The sequence below is a fragment of the Trichosurus vulpecula genome, chromosome 1, assembly GCF_011100635.1.
Source record: "Trichosurus vulpecula isolate mTriVul1 chromosome 1, mTriVul1.pri, whole genome shotgun sequence".
Taxonomy (NCBI): domain Eukaryota; kingdom Metazoa; phylum Chordata; class Mammalia; order Diprotodontia; family Phalangeridae; genus Trichosurus; species Trichosurus vulpecula.
In genome coordinates this window covers 32,265,753-32,288,614 of record NC_050573.1, presented here as the reverse complement: position 1 = coordinate 32,288,614, position 22,862 = coordinate 32,265,753, and the positions used below count along the sequence as shown (strand labels likewise).

The 22,862-nt window shown below is 47.2% G+C and overlaps 1 protein-coding gene across 2 annotated transcripts in view; it reads left to right on the top strand.

Annotated features, from left to right (window-relative positions):
* DTX1 (deltex E3 ubiquitin ligase 1) overlaps positions 1-22,862 on the top strand; it is a 66,663-nt gene that overhangs the window by 26,154 nt on the left and 17,647 nt on the right. For both annotated transcript variants that reach the window (XM_036741976.1, XM_036741977.1), the window contains exon 2: positions 6,373-7,072. In XM_036741976.1, coding sequence (XP_036597871.1) covers positions 6,373-7,072 — 700 coding nt within the window. The remainder of the gene's footprint in view (positions 1-6,372; positions 7,073-22,862) is intronic.

Genomic DNA, 22,862 nt, shown 5'->3' with positions numbered 1-22,862 from the left:
ACATTTACAACAATAACTTAACATCTGTAACACTTATATAACATTTAATAACATTTATAACACTAACATAACATTTATAACACTTATGTAACATAATAACGTTTGTATAACATTACAACATTTAATAACATTGGTAACATAATAACATTTAGTAACTTTTATAAACAAGTGTAAGGCTTGCAAAGTGCCTTACCGATAATATCTCATTTGATCCTCACAGCACCCTTGAGAAGTAGAGGCGATTATCATCCCCATTTCACATAGGAAGAAACCGAGGCAAGCAAAGGTTAAATGACTTACTCAAGGTCTAGTAATTGTCTGAAATTAAATTTGAAGTTGGGAGCTCTGAGTCTGAAATCTGGCCTCAGATATTTATGAGCTTTGTGACCCTGAGCCAGTCACTTAACCTCTACCTCAGTTTCTTCATCTGTAAAATGAGGATAAGTAATAGTACCCACTCCCCAGGATCAAATGAGACAGTAATTGTGACAATGCCTGGCACATAGTAAGCACTGGATAAATGCTAGCTATTATCATTCTTTTTCAAATCCAGTCTCAGACGCTTACTAGTCGTGAGACCCTGGGCGAGTCACTTAACCTCCACTTGCCTCCATTCTCCTCATCTGTGAATGGGGGATACTAATAGCACCTACCTCCCAGGGTTGTTGTGAGGATCAAATGAAATATTAATGGTAGACCACTTAGCACGGTACCTAGCACATAGTAGGTGCTATATAAATACATCTATCATTATGATGATTCATGACTCCAGGTCTATCCACTGCATCACCCAGCTGCCTATGAGATGAGGAAAGAGGCCCAGAGACTTTCATGACCTGCCTTGTGTCACCCAGTGAATCAGGGGCAGACCTGAGAACAAAACTCAGGTCTCCCAACTCCCAGGCCCAAGTCATTCCTATCTTAACAGTACATATCTCCTTCCTCTGTGACCTTGGGCAAGTCACTCAACCTCTGCCTGACTCAGTTTCCTTACCCATAAAATAGACGAACTAGTGCCTAAGTCTTAGATTCAATATGAGTTTTCTGCTAGGACGGTGCCAAGGTATAATGCTCGTTTGCAAACTGTTTCTTGCCAGCCTTAGAAAAGAAATTCTGGAAGTCAGCTCTTTTGCATGCTGGAAATCTGAATTTTAGATAGCTCTAAATCTCTGAAATGGGCAGCTAGGTGGCTAAGTAAGCCCTTTACAAATATTATCTCAGTTGAAATTACTACTTCTTAAGGCAGCTCATTCTACTTTTAGAGAACTCGAATTGTTTAAAGCTAGGTGGCATGGTGGATAGAGTGCCAGGCCCGGAGTCAGCAAGACTCATCTCCTTGAGGTCAAATCTGGCCTCAGACACTTCCTAGCTGGGTGACCCTGGGTAAGTCACTTAACCCTCTTTGCCTCAGTTTTAAAATGAGCTGGAAAAGGAAATGGCAAACTGCTCCAGCATCTCTGCCAAGAAAATAGAAATGGGGTCAAGAAGAATCAGATACAACTGCACAACAACACATCTCTGATCCTCTTAAGTGAGGAGAGATGCTTTTACTTGGAATTCTCCTTAGGAAATACAGTAGCCCAAGGCACAGATAGAGATAACCAGTCTAGGCAGTCAACAAGCATTTATTAAGCAAATAGCTGACCCAATCTACTGGTGCGTCCCCCCGTCATCCAGCATACTGGCTGCACTCCCAGAGAACTGGAACTCAGGCCTCCTTGTCTCCTGCAGCTCAGAGAGTCTGCCTCCAGGGTGATGTGCGCTGGGTGCTGGAGAAGGAGGGTTTCTGGGCTATTTCTCTTGCTGGTTCTAGGATATCACTGCCCTAGTCTTGGACTGGAGTGAGAAGCCGTTCTGCACTGGAGAAAGCTGTGGAAAATTGCCAGGGAGGTGGAGACAAGAACTGGAAGCTTGAGGGGTGTGGGGTAACCTGCCCTAGAAGGACAGTCTCCCTAATTACTCCACTCCCAAAGTCCCCACTCTTGAGATTTCAATCTCGTTTCAAAAGGGCTCCAGGGACCAAGTCTTAATAACTACCAGAAAACAGGCAGAAAAATCAATACCCTTGTAAATAGAGCAGTGGCCAACAAGAACTCAGCAGCCGGCCTTTGCTGGACAATGCTGGCCTACCCAGCTCCCTGGCTTTCTCCGAGTAAGGTGGAGGTTTCTGCAGAAGCTTTCACTGCTAAAAAGGGCCAGACCCAGCTGGACTTTAGTACTCTCCTCCCAGATACCCTCCCTTTGACTCTATCCCCACCTCCCTGCAATGGGTCACTGAGCCAGAGCAGCATCCCATCCTGAAGATTCCCCTCCTCCCTCACCTCCCAGTCAGTCCCTGTGGCCCCTAGCCTGTGCTGGATGACGGTGAATGACTCAGTCAAATGGACTGGTAAACTTAGTTTTTCTCCCTATTATTTGAAACCTTTCCTCCTCATCTCTCATATCTGATCATAGATTCATAAGTTCTTTGTTCCAGAAGTCAAGGGGACCTAAAAGACCATCTAAATCCAACCCACTCATTTTTTTGGAAGAAGAAATTGAGAGGGGGAGTGACTTGCCCGAGGTCTCACAGGTAGTAAGCAGAAGAGATGGGATATGACCCACTTGACAGTTCTATCTCCTCCACATTTCTCACTTCTCTCCCCTGCCCTTCCTCCCCACTGACCCTCCTCTGCACCAGTCTTCATCAACACCCACTCCCACTATTGTAGTACTTTCCTGTTTAATATATTACCCTACCTGTTAATCTCTCTGCCACCTAATGGGGCCAAACTAACTTTTCTAACATGTGGAGCGAGTTAGTGTTTCTCCTCTGCTCAAAACCCCTCAACTCCATTGCTTCCTGGGTAAGGTTCATATTCTAGATTCGATACTCTCCAGAACATGACATCACCCTGACTTTCCAAGTTTTTCTCACTCATATCACACACACACACACACACACACACACACACACACACACACACACACTGGTGTGCTTTGAGCCACCAGCCCTCCCTTCCCCATCTCTCTCTCTCTGTGTCTCTCTCTGTCTCTGTCTCTCTCTCTGTCTCTCTCTCTCTCTCACACACACACACACACACACACACACACACACACACACACACACACACAGCACATAGCACTTTGTTTCTACCTCTCTAAAGACTTGGTATTTTGTACATAGCCACTTGTATTTTGTGTCCTAACCCCCTACTAGACCTTGAGCTCTATGAGGGAAGGAATCTTGTCTTTTCTAAACCTTGTCTCTCTCTCTCAGTGCGTCATACAGTCAATGCTCTACACACAATTCTGTGGGTACTTAATGAATGTACATGAATGAGTGAATGAATGAACAAATGAAAGAAAGAAAGTCAGTCAATAAGCATTTATTAGGGGCCTACTTTGTGCCGGGCACTGTGCTAATCCCTGGGGATACAAAGAAAGGCAAAAGACAGCTCCCAAGGAACTCATAGCCTAATTGGGGAGACAACATGAAAAATAAATTAGAGATTGTCAATAGAGAGAAGGCACTAGCATGAAGGTGAATCACAAAAGACTTCTCATTTTGTTGTTTAGTTGTTTCAGTTGTGTCTGACTTCTTCATGACCCCATTTGGGGTTTTCTTGGCAGAGATACTGAAGTGGCTTGCCGTTTCCTTCCCCAGCTCATTTCACAGATGAGGAAGCTGAGGCAAACAGGGTGAAGTGACTTGCCCAGGGTCACACAGCTAGGAAGTGTCTGAGGCTGGATTTGAACTTGGGAAGATGAATCTTCCTGACTCCACTGCATCACCTACCCAACCAAAGGTTTCTCATAGAAGGTGGGATTTTAGCTGGGACTTGAAGGAAGCCAGGGAAGTCAGGAAGTGAAGATGAAGAGGGAGAGCATTCCAGGCATTGAGGACAGACAGCCATGGCAAATGCTCACAGTAAGGAGATGGAGTGTCTTGTCTGAGAAACAGCCTAGAGGCCAGTGTCCACAGAGTAAATGTCAGGGAGTAAGGTTTAAGTAGGCTGGAAAGATGGCAGGGAGCCAGTTTGTGAAGGGCTTTGAATGCCAGAGAATTTTATATTTAATCCTGGGAGTAATAGAGAACCACTGGGATTTATTGCAATGGAGGATGAAATAGTTAAGTCTATACTTTACGAAGATTAATATGATATCTGAGTGAATGATGTGCTGGATGGATGGATGGATGAATGGATGGATGGAAGGATGGATAGATGGATGGATGGATGGATGGATGGATGAATGGATGGATGGATGGATGGATGGATGGATGGATGGATGGATGGAAGAAAATAAGTGAGTCATCAGTCCCAGGGCACAAGACTGATCATAAGATCATGGATCTAGGCTTGGAGGGCATCTCAGAGGCCATTTTATCTAACCATCCCATTTTACAGATGAGGAAAATATGACCCAAGGATGTCATAGGATCATAAATTCAGAGTTGAAAGGGATCTAACCCAAACCTCTCATTTCACCCCAGAGAAAACAGGGGCCCAGACAGCTGAAACGGCTTTCCAGGGGCACCCATTTAGTAAGAGTCTGGGGTAGGATTCCTATTTTAAGTCTTCTGATTCCATCCAAATCTAACCTTCTAACCAAGATACTCTGGTAGAGTCATGGTGGAGAGAGCATTGGTCTGGGAAGGAGACCAGGGGCTCATGGAGACACATACTGTGTGACTGTCTGGTCTTGGGCCAGTAACTGCTCTGGGCCTTCCTTACCTCATCTTCTCTATGCAGTGAGGGGGTTGGGTGCGATTGCCTCTTGGGTCCCTTCCAGCTGTGATACTCTGGGGTTCTTTGTAAAGCCAACACTGATCTTTCTTCCTTCTATGCCCTCCTCATGAGGACCCTATGGTTTTCCATTGATTCTCTGCTTCCTGTGAGCATGTTGTCTCTCAGGCTAGATTGTATACTATCTGATGACAGGGACAAAGTCATACATCTCCGATGTCCCACAGTGCCTGTCACAGTGCTGGACACAGGAAATGTTCACTTAAGATCGCTGATGGACCCCTGGAGACATGTGAGGTTGGGGGCCAGGTCCCAGTGCCCTTCTCCCCAATCCCAGCAGGCAGTGTATATAATATAGTGGGAAGACTCCTGGTTCTAGAATCATCAGGCCCTAATTCAAACCCTGGTTCTACCATGTTATAGCTAGGTGACCTGGGGTGAGTTCATTTCCTTCTCTGAACCTTAGAGTTTTGATCTGTAACATGAGAGGGTTGGAAAACACTCCATCTCTCAACCCTGGGCATTTTCTCTGGCCATCTCCATGCCTGGTATGCTCTGCCTCCTCCATTCTGACTACTGGCACTACTGGCCTCCCTGGCTTCCTTCAAGTCCCAACTAAAATCCCACCTTCTGTAGGAAGCCTTCCCCAACTCCTCTTAATTCTAGTGCCTTCCCTCTCATAATTATTTCCTTCTGTCCCACCCACCATCCCACTGGAGTAACTTCCTGGAAGGCAAAGATCTGTGGGAGGTCAGAGGCACATGGGATCATAGATTTAGGACTGGAAAGACCACAGGATCCTACATTTGGGGCTGGAATGGACCTCAAACCCTCTCCTTTTACAGGTGAGGAAACTGAAGACTGATACAGTTAAATTGTTTGACTCTTTCTTTTCCTCAATAATATCCTATTTTTTTCCAGTTACATATAAAGATAGTTTTCAACAGTCATTTCTGTAAAATTTTGAGTTCCAAATTTTTCTCCCCCCTTTCCCTCCCTGCTCCCCAAGACAGCAAGCACTCTGATATATACATATAATCATGGTAAACGTATTTCCACATTTTGACTAATGTTTCAGTTAGTAAGTGGCACAAGCAGGGTTTGAACCCAGATCCTTTGTCTCCTTTCATTCCCATGTTACCAAGAAGCCTTCTAGTCTAACTATTTATAGATGAGAAAATTGAGGCCCGGGATTGGAGTCTAGATAATAGCTAGCATTTACATAGTGTTTTAAGGTTTCTAAAGGACTTTGCTTTACAAATATTATCCTCACTGCAACCCTGGAGATAGGTACTACTACTACGCCCATTTTACAGATGATAAAGTTGAATGACTTGACCAAGGTCTTAGAGCTAGTGTGGGGTGTCTGGGGCTGGATATGAACTCAGTTCTTCCCAACTCCAGGTGGCAGCACCACCTAGCTGCCCACCTAGATCGTAAGATCACAGATATAGAACTTGAAGGGTAGAGGTCACCTAGGGGTCCAACTCCTTCCTTTTTACAAATGAGGAGTGAATGACTTGCCCAGGGCTTCTGCTTCCACTGCCATAGGAAACACCTAATTGAGGTTTGATGGATAGAGAAGGGGCATGATGGCTGGCAGGGCTTAGGTCAGGCTCACTGATGTGCTTCCTTTTCCCGGCAGGGACGATGCGGCCAGTCCGAAGGAACTTTTACGACCCATCCTCGGCACCTGGGAAGGGCATCGTATGGGAATGGGAGAATGATGGCGGCTCCTGGACGCCATATGACATGGACATCTGCATCACCATCCAGAATGCCTATGAGAAGCAGCATCCGTGGCTGGACCTTTCCTCGCTGGGCTTTGGCTACGTGATTTATTTCAACAGCATGTCTCAGATGAACCGGCAGACCCAGCGGAAGAGGAGGGTCAGGCGGCGCATGGACCTTGCCTACCCACTGACCATTGGCTCCATCCCCAAGTCCCAGTCCTGGCCGGTGGGTGCCAACTCGGGCCAGCCATGTTCTTGCCAGCAGTGCCTGCTAGTCAACAGTACCCGGGCTGCTTCTAATGCCATCCTTGCCTCACAGCGGAGGAAGATGTATCAAGCCTCGGGCAATGGCGCGGGGACGGGCACGTTGCCTGTTCGCCAGAGTAACACCTTCAATGGGACCGGGACTACACTGTGGGCTGGGGGCACTGGCCCTGCGGGAGTGGTAGCCAAAGGCGAGCCTGGGCGGTCACCTGGTGGAGCTCCAGGGAGCAACTTTTCTCGGAGCCAGAGTGCTCCTGGTGGTGCCCAGCTCACCAGACAAAACAATCTGAACCGACCGGGGACTCAGCGTGTGGCCGTCCTGAGTACCAGGGCATCTGTTCCACCTGGGTAAGATGGGATGTCTCCAAGAGGTCTGGGGTGAGAGGGATGGGGGAGGGGAGCACATCTGCCATCCCAGGGTCATCTCTGAACTGCTCTGTGGAAGAGACTAACCTGGCACAAGTGCGGGGGCTTTAGATCAAAGAATTTAGACCCAGAAAGGACCCCAGAGGTCACTAGTCCAACTCCATCATTGTACAGGTGAGGAAACTGAGGCCCAGAGCAGTCCAAGATCATGCACCTAGTAAGTGTCTGAGGCAGAATTTGGACCCAGGTCATAACAAGATAAATCTAGAACTGCAAAGTATCTTGGAGGTCCTCTAGACCAACCCCTGAATTTTATTAGCTGAGGAAACTGAGACCAAAGAGATTATGTGACGTCCATGTGAAGGGACAGTGGAAAGAGGTTTCATAGGGTTTAGAATTTGAGGGGAACCTTAGCATATTGCACAGTCATGAGGAGAAGCTGAGGTCCAGAGAGGTCACGGGGGTCATAGGTCTAGAACGGGAAGGGACCTCAGAAGTGATCTTTTCCTATAACTTTTACAGATGAGGAAACTGAGCCCTAGGAAATTATGAGATTTGCCCAAGGCCTCTGCCTCTGCCTCTGCCTCTGTCTCTCTCTCTCTCTTCCTTCTCTCTGTCTCCCTCTCCTTCTTTCTCTCCTCCCCCTCTGTCTCTGTCTCCCTCTCTCTCCCTCCTCTTCCCTCCCTCTCTCTGTCTCCCTCTCTGTCTCTGTCTGTCTCTGTCTCTCTCCTCTCTCCCCTCTTTCTCTCTGTCTCTCTCTACCTTTCCTTCTCTCTCTCAGTCTGTCTATCTCTCTCTTTATCTCTCACATACACACAAAGCAGCACGGTAGAGAGATAAACCTCCCCCTCAATTCACAGATGAGGAAACTGAGGCTCAGAGAGAGGAGGAATTGCCCAAGATGACCTGCTAGTGCATCAGAGACAGGCTCTGATCCACCTCCCTCTGACTGAAGAGGTGCAGCTCTCTTTCTCCCGTGCCCTTGTGCCTCTGGGGAGAGCCATGTGAGGCAGGAGATGGTGTTGCTCATCTGGGGAGCAATCAGGGAAGGCTGTGTGGTGGAGGCGGTGTCTGAGCTGAGCCTTCAAAGAGCAGGACTCTGGGAGCACGAGGGATTACTGTTAGACCTCCTTCAGAAATGTCTGCCTTGGATGCCAAGCTTGGGACTTGGGTCCAGTTCCAATGAGTGGATGAGAGAGAAAAACAAGAACACAGACAGATATTCTTGCCCCCTCCCCTGGCCCAGCCAATCTGGTGGTTTAGTCAGCCTGGTCCTCTGATAACCAGCATCAACCAGCCTGTCCTCCAAGTCTTCCAAGCCTAGCGATCCCTACCACTGCCAGCACTCAGTTGGCACAGCCTTCAAGAGCCCAGGGTCACCCCTACAATTAGGTATGGGAGAAGAACTTTCGTGAATGCCACACTATTCTCCCCGATAATAATAACTATGAGAGGCAGGGTGGTAGAGTGGATAGAGAACTGCGGGGCTCAAGCCCCTACCTCTAACACACACTAGCTGTGTAACCCTGGCAAGTCAATGAAGCCCTTAGTGACCTAGACCACTCACCAAGACTATAAGTCAGAGGAGGTGCCAGCCTGCACTGGTGGAGGGAATTTCTTCATCCAGGAAACTCCGGTACCAATGAAATCACAGGGCCAATCTCTGCCCCCTAAAAATAATCATAATGGCTTCAATTTCTATCCTATCTTATAGGATCTAGAGACCTCTAGGACAAGCCCCACTGAGTACAGCCCGAGTAATCCAAGTCTCCCGGGCTTGGTGAAGACAGAGTGGAGTGAAGGACCTTCACAGGGCTCTTGGTGCCCAGTGCCCAGATATAGAAGGAGGGGGCAGGTTGGAGCAGCTTGTGCTCCAGCTGCTGCCAGTTAGCAAGTCAGGCTCCCCAGGGATCTCAAGCTTCATCAGCCAAAGCCAGTCTCATTAATCACTGTCCCTGGCAGGAAAAGGGAGAGAAGAAGAGAGAGAAACAGGAGGAGGAGGAGGAGGAAGACACAGAGGTGGAGAGGAAGGAGGGTAGAGCAGAGGAAGGGAAAGTAGTATCTTTGGGCAGCCACACTGACAACGAGTCTTTTTTCTCACAACAGCTCTGTGATGTAGACAGATAAGAGAGTGGGGGAAGGGAAACAGAGAAAAATGAGTGGTAGATATCTAGAGAAATAGATGTTAGAGACAGAAATACTCGATAAAGAGATAGAAATAGATGATTGATATATCATTCAATAGATGATAGAAATATAGAGATAGATTGATAGAGATAGAAATAGGTGACAGATAAATGATAAAGAAATAGGAATGGTTGATAGGTAATCAAGAGATAGAAATAGATGATTGATGGATTATTGGAGGCAGCTAGATGGCACCATGGATAGAGCACTGGCCCTGGAGTCAGTAGGATCAGAGTTCAAATCCAGTCTCTGACACTTACTAGCTGTGTGACCTTAGTCAAGTCACTTAACCCTAATTGCCTCCAAAAAGAAAAAAAAAGATTATTGATAGAGATAGAAATAGATGGTAGAGAGATGATTGATAGAGGTAGAGAGATACGGAAATAGATGATGACTATAGAGAGATTGATAGAGATAGAAATGATAAAGAGAGATAGAAGTAGATGAGAGATATATGGACCTAGGAGATGATAACTCAGATTGCTTGAAAATAGCTTAGATTGATTGAAATTGGGAGAGAGAAATGGATGATATCTGGATAGGGTGCCAAGTGCTTACTGTGTACTAGGCACTGTGCTAAATGTTGGGAATACAAATGAAAGCAAGGCAGTCCCTGCCCTCAGGGAGCTTACATTCTAATAAGGGAACCCGACAAGGGGATAGGGGGAATCACAGCCTTCCTCACATCTTCCCCCAGGCAAGATAACTGAGGCTCAGAAAAAGGACTTGCCTAGGGTCACATAAGTAAAGAGCTGGGGACTTGAACCCAAGTCTCCTGAGGTGCATGGAGGACCCTGAAAGTCCGACAGAGATGATGATGATGATGATGATGATGATGATGATGATGATGATGATGATCTAGCTCTTGTATAGCCCTTTGAGGTTTGCAAATCCCTTCACATGTGCTAACTTTTGATCCTCATAATAACCCTGGCAGATAGGTGATATTATTATCTGCCATTTGGCAGGTGAGGAAACTGAGGCTGAAGGCAGGGTCACACAGCTAGTAAGATTGGAGCAGTCAGGTGTTCCTGCCCTCTAATTGGATCGGATGTGGCAGACAACAGGGAGCCTTTGTAGGGTCTGGAGCAGGGGAACGGTACTATCAATCCGCAACTATTTGTTAAGCACCTACTATGCATCAGACTTGTGTTTGTTTGTCCTTCATTCTCGAAGAGAACCATGACATCAGGAAAATGATGACATGACTTGCAGTTGACTTTGATTGGAGTGAGGGTAAGGATACAAAGACTGAAGTGAGTCCCTGCCCTTAAGGAGTTTACATCCTACGGCAGGAGACATTCATAGAATTAGCAGCAGTATTCATATAATTATCTACAACAGAAATATATAAAATAAGTACAAAATACAAAGCAATGTTAGGGGGCACTAGGAAGTGGGGTGGGGGTGGGGAACAGGAAGACATAGTGCTTGAGCCGAGGACTAGAATAAGAAAGAAATTGGTAAAAGAAGCAGCCCAGAACCAAAGAATGACTGTGACCTGGGCGGCCATCTAATCCTAGTCCTACACAAAAGTAATCCCCATTACACCATGGACGAGAAGGGGTCCTGTAGCTTCTGGGGAGGAAAAGGCCACCACTTCCTGGGCCGGCTCACTCCACTTTGGGGGTGGATGGCTCTCAGTTTGCTTTTCCTGATAAAATCCACCATTTCTCATGGTTTATCCCTTTGGGAACAAAGCAGGATACAGCTTATCCCACGTCGGGGGGACAGTCCTTCCAGTCCTTGGATGAAGACAGCTCCAATGCCCAATCTCCTCGCCTCCAGGCTAAACATCCCCAGTCCCTTCAGCTGATCCTTCTATGCCATGAGCGAAGGGCCTTTCACTCTGGTCACCCTCTTCCCAACTTATGAGTGATCTTCCTAAAATGCATAAAGAAACTGGGTAGCCTATTGAATAAAGGTGCTAGATCTGGAGTGAAGACCTGTGTTCAAATCCAGCCTCAGGAGCTTCTTAGTGAGACCTTGTGCAAGTCACTTAACTTCTGACTGCCTTAGTATTCTCCTCTGTAAAATGGGGATGATGATAGCACCTCGCACCTGGAGAGTTCAAATGAGATAATAATTGTAAAGTACTGTGCAAACTTTATGCTAACTCTTGTGTGTCACCTAGGACCAAACTTCTTTTCTGCTATGTTATCTTCTAGACTTAGACTCACCCCTGACCTAGGGGGGGAACCCAGGTATCCCTGATCCTATACGCTGTACTCCCACCTGCAGAGAGGTGGGTCCTGGAGCAATTTACTAATTGATTAGTCGATTTCACAGATGAAGAAACCAAGGCAATCAGATATTAAGTGACTTGCCCAGGATCTCACAGCTGATGAAATCAAAGATCTCCATGAGATCTTTCTGCCATGGCCAGGCATGGTCCTTGAGAGCTGGGGTGGGGAGGGAAAGGTGGGGGGGAGGGGTGTATCATCCTACAGGTGGCAGGAAGTTTGCTGGTCCCCTCCCCCAGAACTTGTGTCTCCCTTATTCTCCCTTTCAGGCCCAAAGGTCTAGGACAAGAGGAAGCAATCATGGATGCTGCTGTGTGTTGGGAATTGAGGGGTTCTGTAAGCTGGGGAGGGATGAAGTAGGAGAGCTGGAGTCAGAAAGGAGCAGACCTAGCCTGGCCCTGGCCTGGAGAGACTACAGAGTATCTAGCATCTTTTCCCCAGCTCGGGGAGCAAACATCTCAGGCCCCATATAAGCAACCTAATGGCTGAGCCCCCCAACCCTAAGCAGCTATAAATATCTGAGGGCTGGAGGGGGGAGAGGCAGTGTCTGACACTGAGAGTGGGGAACGAGGTGACATGCGCAGAAGGAGCTGTCTCCCGAAGGCCAAGGTTTCCAGTTGCCTTGGCAACAAGGGCCCAGGTGCACTGCAGAGGCAAGTGTCTAGAGAGGCCCTTGGGGAGGGGGCAGCCCCGCTCCTGGCCATGAAACCCTCTCCACTGCCCTTCGCCTCTCACTGCTCTCCCACTCTCTCCATCTGTCCCTTTGTCTCGCTGGGCTTCTCCCTCTCTGCCTCTCCATCTCTTTGTCCCTCTGTCTCTCCCTCCCTCTGTCTCTCCCTCCCTCTGTCTCTCCCTCTTTCTGAGTCATTCTTTCTCTCTCATTGATTGACTGTCTCTCCTTGATCCTCCTTTTTTCTCGTTTTCCGTCTTTTCCCCTGTCTCTCTATGTCTTTCCCATTGATTCTCTGCTGATTCTTTGTCTCTCCCTCTCTTTGTATTTTCTCTCTCCTCCCCTCTGACTCTTCCTGTCTCAGTATCTCCCTCCCTTTCCTCTCATTTGTTGTCCCATCCTTTTTCTTCATTTCCCTACCCTCTATCTCCCCATCCCCCCTCCTTCCCTCTCTCTGTTTCCCTTTTCATCTCCCTCCCTCCCTCTCCTTCTCCCTCTCTTCCTCCCTCCCTCTCCCTCTTCATCTCCATCTCCCTCCTTCTTTCTCCCCCTCGCTCTCTCTCCCTTTCTGTCTCCCTCTCCTGCTCTCCTTCCCCCTTTCTCTTTTCCTCCCTCTTCCTTCTCTCTCTCTCTCTCTCTCTCTCTCTCTCTCTCTCTCTCTCTCTCTCTCTCTCTCCCTCCCCACCCCTTCCCAGACAGCTTTTTCCTCATACACTTCTAGTCTCCTCAGTACACAAGAGCCTTTAAAAAACCAAACCCTCTCTTCCCTTCCCCCACTCTAACCACACCACACCAGACTCATCCTGACCTAACCTAATAAACCTCACCCACAGCTTTTTAAACACAAAGAGATTCCATGACCTCTCTCAAGAACACATGGCAGGAAGCTTTCCCCGGTGTCTGACAGATTATTTGCAGGGGGAGACCAAAAACAAAACATAGTTGAGGTCTTGAGAATGGTAGGGACTTGCCCAAGGTCATTCACTGACATTCACAGTCAGCTGGAGCACATCAGACCTAGGAAATATTGTGCAGCAGACTTGGAGCCAGGAAGACCTGGATTCAGATCCCTTCTATGATACTTACTGTGTTAGCCTAGGCAAGTCACTTAATATCATTAATCCTCAACTTCCTCCTCCGTAAAATGGGGGCATTGTGATGATTTGTGATAGTCATGAATACGTGACAATCATCTCCTTATTGAATGAAATAACGTATGCAAAGGGCTTTGCAAACCTTAAAGTAGATAAATAAAAACCATCAGTAGTAGTACCATAGGAGCATAGGTTGCAATTTTCAGAGAGGCTTCATATAGGTAAAAAGTTCCCAACAATTAGAGTCTTCTGAAAGTGGAAAGGGCTGCCTTTGGGTGGTCATGGGACAAAGATTCAACGAACACACATTGGGGATATTGTAAAGAGGATTTCTGTCCAGGAATCCGGCAGCTAGGTGGACCTGTAGATAAAGCACTGGGTCTGGAGTCAAGAAGACCCGAGTTCAAATCCAGCCTCAGACTCTGATTGGCTGTTTGATCTTGGACAAGTCACTTAAACTCTGTGTGCCTCAATTTCTTCAGTGGTAAAATGAGAATGATAATAGCACCTACCTCCCAGAGTTGTAATGGACAGTGTCTGGCACATAGCTGGTGCTCTATAAGTTCTTACTCCCTTCCCCCTCCCCATTCTTTCAGGTTGTACTAGATGGCTTCTGAGGTCCCTTCTAGCTCTCAGGTGTCTCTCTGGGTCCTTCCATTTCATCTAGGCAATGGGAGAGTAGAGAAGGGCATGTCTGGCAGTTGTTCTTATGGAGGGCGGGGGAAGTCTGGAGTGGGAGGCCAAGAGGTAAGTGAGAAAAACCCAACTGTGTGTAAAAAGGGGTCAATCCTCAGAGTTTCTGAGACCAGATGTTGCTGGGGAGGAGGAAACAGACTCAGAGTTTCCATTACATTGAGGGTTAGGTGGAAGGGAGAGTGATTTATAGTGTGCAGGGGGAAGCATGAGGTATATTGGGAGGGATTTAAGAGGAGAAAGCAGGATTTATGGTGAAGGGAAGAGGATTTATGTGTCTGTGTATGAGGGAGGGTGATTTATCTTTATTTTGAAAGGAAGCAAGCACCTAACTGGACTTTTCCTCCACCTCCCAACCATGTAGAGACCTCATTCTCCTAGACTCATTTCCCAAAGCCTTCTGGGAGGGGAGAAGGGAGAGATCAACACAGATCCATAGGACTGAAGGAGTTCTGTGGTGGCGCCCAGACTTTCCACATAAGATACTTCTTCAGATCTGAAAGAATATATGGAAAGACCCCTTGATTGGGGACCAGAGGGTCTGGATTCAAATTCCCTCTCTGTTACTCACCACCCATGTGAACTTGGGCAAATCCTTTGTACTCTCAGAGCTTCAGTTTCTTTGTCTGTAAAATGAGCAGTTTGGATGAGATGATCTCTGAGGTCCCTCCCAGCTAGGATCTTGTGAATGCCAAGACCTCTCCCACCTCCACATTCTTAATCCTGTGACAATTTCAGGGGAACCAATCAACCAATGATCATTAATTAATCAATTACTGTGTGCTAGGCACTGAGCACAAAAGGCAGACTGAAACAGTGTCTGGCCTCAAGGAGCTTACACTCTATCAGGAATCATAGTGCTGTGAAAAACCTAGGGACCTGGATTGAAGGCCAATGACCACTGGCTAGCCAGGTCCCTTTGGAAAGTCACTTACATTTTGGTTAAAAAAGAAACTTCACAAGTACAAGGTCGGAAAAGTATGGATAGACAGCAGTTGGTCCCAAAAAGATCGGAGTATTTTAATGGAGTCTAAGGTCAATAATAACCCTTAGCATGTATAGAATGCTTTAAGGTTTGCTAAAGCACTTTATGTTTAGACATTATCTCATTCGACCCTCGCAGTAACCTTGGAGAGGTAAGTGCTGTTACTATCCTCATTATACAGGTGAGGAAAGTGAGGCAGAGATTAAGTGACTCTCCCATGGGCCATATAACTAGTATCTGAGAAGGTGGATTTAAACTCAGGTCTTCCTGACTCTAGCTGTTGCACTGCCTAGCTGCTTGAGTCTCTAATGTGATATAGCAGCATTGAGAGGTATATTTTCCAAAGGTGGGGAGGTAATAATCCCACTGTATTCTGCTCCAGTCAGAAGGCTTATGGTCAAGCTGGAGGGCACCCAAAGGAGGTGGACCAAGATGATGAAGGGCCTTAAAGCTCTTGTCAAGGGTGCTTTAGAGGGGACCCAGACCTATTTAGGGGTAGGTTGACCTAGACAATGTCTGAGGTTTCTTCCAGGGCTGAGCTGCTGTGATTCTGAGACCCTCATGTCTTCCCAACTTAGCTCCAACTCTTAACACCCCCAGGAACTGCTTCTCAGCCTTGTGGAATTTGACACAGGAAGGGAACAGATGTGAAAGGGCTGAAAAAAATTCAACAGTCTACCAGTGTGAGTGCGTGTTGCCATGAGTGGGGAAGAAGAGGTCATGGCTTCTTGCTGGTGACTCCCACTTCTCCCGGGTTGTTGGATTCCCCGGTTCTGAGCCCAGCCAGCTGTATGGGGAGGAAGTTGTGAACAGCCATGCAGGACTGTGTGGTGAACTGAGGGGGGTCGAGGGGGCAGTCAGTTCTCAGCAGCCTTCCTTTCCCCTTCTCTTCCCCTCCACACCACAACATCACATCTCCCACCCCCAAATTACCGCAAAGTTAAACCAAATCCGTCAGCCAGATGAGACATACTTCCTGCCCCTTTCTCTTTGCACCTGCTGGAGGTTCTGGCCGTGGGAAATCCTCCCCCAGGGTTCAAGAGGGGGAAGGGCAGGGGGAGGTGCTGGTTGTTACCCAGGCACCAGGGACAGCATGTCAGTAGGAAGGAATTAATTGGCTCTGAACAGCAGCCTGGGACTAAAGACCAATGGTGGGGGCAGCGGGCAGGTTAACAGTGGGACAGAGCAAGCTTCAAACATGGCATAGTGATAGGATTTCAGAGCCTAAGCAACCATGGCAAAGTTACAGGGATGGTTGGGAAAACCCTCCCAGCAAGATAAATATCGCTAAGAGAGTTAGAGCCCACATCCCTGGGGTTAGCGCTAACACAAATTAGCTGTGTGATGAGAGGAAATTCACCTCTCCCCTTTGGGCCTTGGTCACTCCTAATGTAGACTGGGAATAAGACCCCTGCCCTTGCCTCCATTACTGAGCTCTTGGGAACACACTGACATTTGACCAAGCAAGTAGTTCCCTGATCACATTTGTTACAGAGGCTGTCTGGTCCAAGCAGCCCCTCATTTTACAGATGAGAGACCTGAGTCCCCAAGAGAGAAATTGGCTCACCTACAGCCACACCAGCAGGGAGGGACAAAACCAGAATGATGGGCATGAGATCTTAGGACTTTAGGCCTCTGGAGCTTGGAGACGTCCTGAAAGTGCCCACTCTAGACCATCCATTTTATGGTGGAATAGAGACCCACAGAGAGAAAATGACTTGCCCAAAGTCTCACACTTAAGTGGCAGAGATGGTATTCAAACCCAGCTTTTCTATCATCAAATTCAATGTTCTTTCTGGGACATTGACCTGCCTCATGAGGGCTTGGGGCCTGGCATCTGTTCTTGGAATTGGAGGACCACAAAGCTTGGGGAGATGGGGGTGTCAAGAATGAATAAGATTACTGTGGATTAGAACTAGTTTCCAGTAGGAGAAAAACAGCCCATTGCTGGGGTGTGTGTCCAGTCAGGGCCATGTGGTTAGCTCTGTTCTCTTCACAGTCTACAGAAACTCTAGCCAGGGCCCACTCCAGGATTTGGTGTCCCAGAATAAACCAGATGGCTCATCCTTTGAAGCAGGGATGGCCTAGATTGGTCCCATTGCTGACCATGCTCTGAGAACAGGTCCAGAACCACAGAAACTGGCAACGGTGATGGACAGCAACCAGGTGGATGCCCAGCATGGTGAAGGACCTCACTTCTTTGACATATGAGGACCATTTGAAAGAACTAGGGATGTTTTAGCCTAGAAAAGAGAAGGCTAGAGGGGTGGGGTGGGGAGGAAGGACCAATGTCATGGCTCTGTTCAAAGACTTGAGAGGCAATCATGTTGAAGAAGCATTATTAGCCTTGGATTCGGCCCCAGAAGGCAGCTGCCCCAGCTACTGGCCCTTGGCAGCCTCAGCTGCTCCAGGCTGCAGAAGGTGTCTCTTTGGCCCATACCCATATCCTTCCTTCTTCCATGCACCATCGGTGCTGATAGTCGGTACTGTATCTTAGTCTGCAGTGGATGGAGGCCGCAAAGATATAAATATTGGCTTGATAGGAAAACTCTCCTAACAATCAGAGCCATGGCAAAATCAAATGGGACACTTGGGGAGGTAATCAGTTCCCCCTCCTTTTTACTGCAGGTCTTTGAGCAATGACCAGTTGTGGTAGAGATGATACAGGTTGGACAAGATAACCTTTGAGATCCCTTCCACTTCTAAGATTCTGTGACTGAGTTGATCAATCAGCAATTACTTATTAAGCACTGACTGTATGCCAGGCATTGTGCTAAGCACTGAGGATGCAAAGAGGAAGAACCAAGTTCCTGCCCTCAAGAACCTTGCATTCTCATGGTAGCATCAACACATAAATAAATAGTTCAGTTGACGTGAGATACTGGAGGGAGTATCTGGGGCTTCATATTCCCTCTCTGTCACTCACCACCCATGTGAACTTGGCAAATCCTTTGTACTCTCAGAGCTTCAGTTTCTTTGTCTGTAAAATGAGTGGTTTGGATGAGATGATCTCCAGAAATTGGTAGCAACCCCCCCTCCATCTTTGGAAGTGAAGGCTGGTAACAGTCAAATCAGTCAACAAGCATTTATTAAGCACCTACTATGTGCCAGAAACTATGGTGAGCACTGGGGAAACAAAGGCAAAGGAAAGTCCCCATTTGGGCAGCATGGCACAGTGGAAATGGTGTTGGATTGTGAAGTCAAAGGACCTGAATTCAAATCCTTTCTCTGTTCCCTCACTATCTCTGTAATAAGGGGCAAGTCCCCTAATCTCCTTTGGTCTCAGTTTCCTCATCTGTTAGACGAGGGAGTCAGGCTGGATTGTCTCCAAGCTTCCCTCCAATGCTCAATCTAGATTATAATTAATAATTTTAATATAATTAATACAAAATGTCTGAGAGGAATGTTCTCAGGAAAATCAAAGCACCCTCCCCCCCGAATGCCCACAGAGCATCTTGATGGAACATTTCCAGGGAGAAACTTTCTCCTGGAATGCCCCCTTGGAGCATTTGGAAGGAGGACCCCTTAGAATGCAGATGCTGGGGCAGCTAGGTGGTGCAGTGGCTAGAGCACTAGCCCTGGAGTTAGGAAGACCTGAGTTCAAATCCAGCCTCAGATGCTTACTAGCCATGTGCCCCTGGCTAAGTCACTTAACCCTGATTGCCTCAAAAAAAAAAAAAAAAAACAGATGCCTCCATTCCAAGAAGAAGCCAGGATCCTAGCTGGAACAAGCTTAGGTGGGGGAAAAAGAAGCCCCAGGTTCAGTTTCAAGGAAGATAGAGCAGTTTCAGGTCCAATCCACTGGCAAGATGGGGACAGAGACCTTAGAGGGAAAGAGCAGTTGTACACACCTGGGGTTTTTCTAGACCCATCCCCACCCCCATCTTCACAAAGCTGTGACTGGAGCAGCTAGTGAGAAGGCACAGCTCAGTGAGTCAGAGGAAGTCATTGAGGTACCTGAATCAAAAACTCAGAGCACAGCAGCTATTCAACAGATTTTTTTTACTTGCAATGAGAGAGAGAGAGAGAGAGAGAGAGAGAGAGAGAGAGTGGGAGGGAGGGAGGGAGGGAGAGAGAGAGGGAGGGAGGGAGAGAGAGAGGGAGAGAGACAGATTTGAATACAAACTCCACCAGATCTTGCTATAGGGCTTCTTTGGGGGAGGGGGTGAGAAGAAGCATTTATTAAGGGTACTCTATGCCAGGCACTGTGCCAAGCCCTTCACAAATATTATTTCATTTGATCTTCACAACAGTCTTGGGACACAGGCCCTATTATTACCTCCATGTTACAGTTGAGGAAACTGAGGTGAATAGATGTTAGGTGCCTTGCCCAGAATCACATGGCTGGTAAGCGTATGAGGCTAAATTTGAACTCAGATCTTTCTGGCTCCAGGCCTCGCACTGGCCACTGCACCACCTAGCTGCCTCTAATTTATAGAAAAGCACCAAAAATCAAAGGAAATACTTGCTCAGTTCTGATCGGCTGTACTAACAAGGTACAAGGATTCATGGGAGCACAGGAGAACAATCTAGTTAAGAAACATCTTCTGCAAAACAAGTCTGGGTAATATGTGGGACAGTGAATGCTGGTATCTGTTCACAAAGAGTGCAGGCTATAGGGGTTTCAGACATGTGCTGTTATATCTGTTTTCCCAGCAAACAGCAATCCCTGATGGCTTAAAGTCAAGATGGAGTTACTCAGGTTCACACTTAGCTCAATGCCCTTTCACCACCTTGCAGACAGCACAGATATGCACCCTCTGAATGATGGTGTGGTACAGTGGGAAGATTACTGGATTTGGAGGCAGGAAGACCTGGAGCAGTTCCTTAGCCACTCTGGGCCTCAGTCTCCCCATCTGTAAAACAAAGGGGTTATATTAAATGGGCTTCCAATTCTAGATCTATGATCCCATGAAAACAGCCCAGGCTTTCCCCTAGTCTGTGCCATGTGGGAAAACTGCTCCCTTGAGGTTAATAGAAAGCAGACTTAGGAGGCTCCAAAGATGGTCCCTATAATGACTTGTTGACAGCAAATGTCATACGTGAATAGCACATACAATCCCCAAGCCCAAGGCCCACTTCCCTATCTTATTAAAAAGTAAATTATCTAATCAATTAACTAATTAAAAATTAATAATGAACTCTAGTCTCAGATACAGTTGATGGCTCTGCCTGAAGCTATGGATAGTTTGCACTCTGTTTGCACCATGTTCAGGGGTCAGAGGTATCCTACATCTGAATCTAGAAGGGACCCCAGAGACCCTTTAACAGATGAGGAAACTGAGGCCCAGAGAGGGGGAGTAACCTCCCCAAATTCCCTGCCGGAGCCAGGATTTGAACCTGTCCATGTGCTCTGGCTCCAATCCAGAGCTCACTCCACTGCACCACACTGTGTCCCTACCCATGGACAAGCTGTTGATAGGTTTAATTTTTTTTAAATCTCTTCCCAAGGTTACTGTAACGAAATCAACTAGATCCACCTTAAATTGTCTTATGTTCCCCAAGACTAGGCTGGTAGTTACTGTCTTCACCATCATTTGGAGCTTTTGCTGTGGTCAGAACCCTGGTGGTGATGTCTATACTGGCTACAAGGAGGTTTAAGACCCAGTCCTTGCCCTCGCTCTTAAGGAGCTCATCAGGTCTACGATAGGTCCCTGAATATAAGTGTCAGTGGGTTAATGAGCATGTATTAAGCACCTGCTGTATCCCAGGCACTATGCTAAGTACTGGGGATACAAAGAAAGGCAAAAAAAGAGAAACATTTGGGAACAGCGAGCCGACTAGTGAAGCTGGAAAAGACTCAGCAAGGAGCTGACTTCAAGTATTGTGGAGCTGTCCAGCAAAAGTGGGATTCTCCTTGTTTGGCCCCAGAGGGCAGAGCTAGGGCCAGTGGTGGGGAGGGTAGGAGAGTGGCCAAAAGTCTGGCTCTGTGTAAGGAGAAAAATTCCTGACAGAGTTCATCCAAAATGGCACAGGCTGACCCAGGGCTTCAAGCAAAAGCTAGATGACCACTTGATGGGAATGATAGATATTCTGACAGGACTAGATGACCTCTTACAGCAGAAGGAGCTCTAGCTCAGAGAGGTATATGATGTAGCATAATTTGGAGTCAGGAAGACTTGCGTTCAAATCCCACCTCAGACAACTGCTAGCTGTGTGACCTTGGACAAGTCATCTAACTTCCCTTTGCCTCAGTTTCATAAAATGGACTTCTAAGATCTCCAACTCTAAATCAGTGATCGTTAGAGGTTTTCACTTCAAATCTAGGCTCTGCCATTTACTATCTGTGTGATCTTGGGAAAGTCATTAAACTCCCAGGGCCGCAGTTTCCTCAATTGTTAAATGAAGAGATTGGACTAGATAGCCTTTGAGGTCCCTTTCAACTCTAGATCTATGAGGCCTTCTAACAGATTCTGGGATTTCTCAACAAACATTTATCAAGCACTTCCTGTATGTGAAGCATATACATGAACATTGGGGAGAGGATAGAGAAGACACTTCTGTGGTTCTGTGAGCTCTTTGAAACTCTCCAGTGATACAGATTGCCACTCTTACATCCCATGGAACTCCTCCAAGGTCTTCTACCTGTGGAATCTTATAAATCACCTCACATTTCTGGACTTTCTTCCATCCCCTGTAAAATAAGGGGGTTGGAGGAGAAGGTACCTTCCACCACCTATCATCAGGGTCCTTTCTCTAGAGCTTTGGGCATTGCATGGGCACTAGCCATCAGTTGGGCAGTCAATACGGCAGAGAATTTTTTTTATTATTGGAATAGGGTCCTTCCTGTGAAGAAACTCCCTAGACTGGAGCAGATCAGCAACTGTCCCAGTAATTTAGTCTTCAAGAGTTGCTTGGGGGCCCTGAGAAGGGAAATGAGGTCACATACAGCCAGCACGAGCATTGAAAGCTAGACTTGCACCCACATCTCCCTGAATCCAAGACAGGTCCTCTATCCACCACATCACTGCACTGTCACTCAGAAGGGAGAGGCCAAGATGAAAAAAGAAATCATCTCCTTTATAACATCCTCCTTCCAGGGTCATAGATTTGGCTCTTTACCAACCATGCTTCCTCTTGTTTGAATCAGATGCCACTTGAGGTCCCTTGGAACTCTCAGATCCTGTGATAAAGAGACCAGGTCCCCTTAGTTCAGAACACCTCTTCCCATAAGTCCAGTTGAGTTAGATCCACCACCCTAGTGACCCCTCTGTGCCAACAGAGGAGCCCAACCAGGAGACAGGGCATGAGCTGCCATTGCTGCCAGGCTCAGAGACAGAGTCTGGCTTCTTTGTTCCATTTTATTTCTTGTTGTCGACTCTGCCCGCCTGATGTTGCTGGACTCAGGCTAACAATAGCATTGGGGGAAGGGGAGACAGTCACACAAACAGCCTGGAATTCATCTGTGGCCACAGAGCCTGGTCTAACTGGAGAGTGGTCTGGGTTCCACAAGGAGGGGGAAGGCGGGATGGTCAGGTTGTGTGAAATCAGGCAAGGGGAGAGGAGAGGGACAGTGGGACAGCTGTGTGGGCACTTACCTACTGTGGCCCTGGATAAGCATGGTAATGTCACTGATACGAGTAATTCCTTCTACCCATGTGACCTCTCTTCAACTTATAATCTTAGGGAACTGTTTGGAACCCAAGGTCAAATGACTTGCCTGGGTCACATACAGTCAGTGTAAGCATCAGAAACAGAACTTGACTATAACTTCCTGAATTCAAGACTGGTTGTCTGTCTACTAGGTCATACATACAATGACCAGACCAGCTTCCCTATAACTGTGTGTGCCTCTCTGCCTCTCTCTCTCTCTCTCTCTCTCTCTCTCTCTCTCTCTCTCTCTCTCTCTTTCTCTCTCTCCCTCTCTATCTCTATGTATGTCTCTCTGTCTCCATCTCTC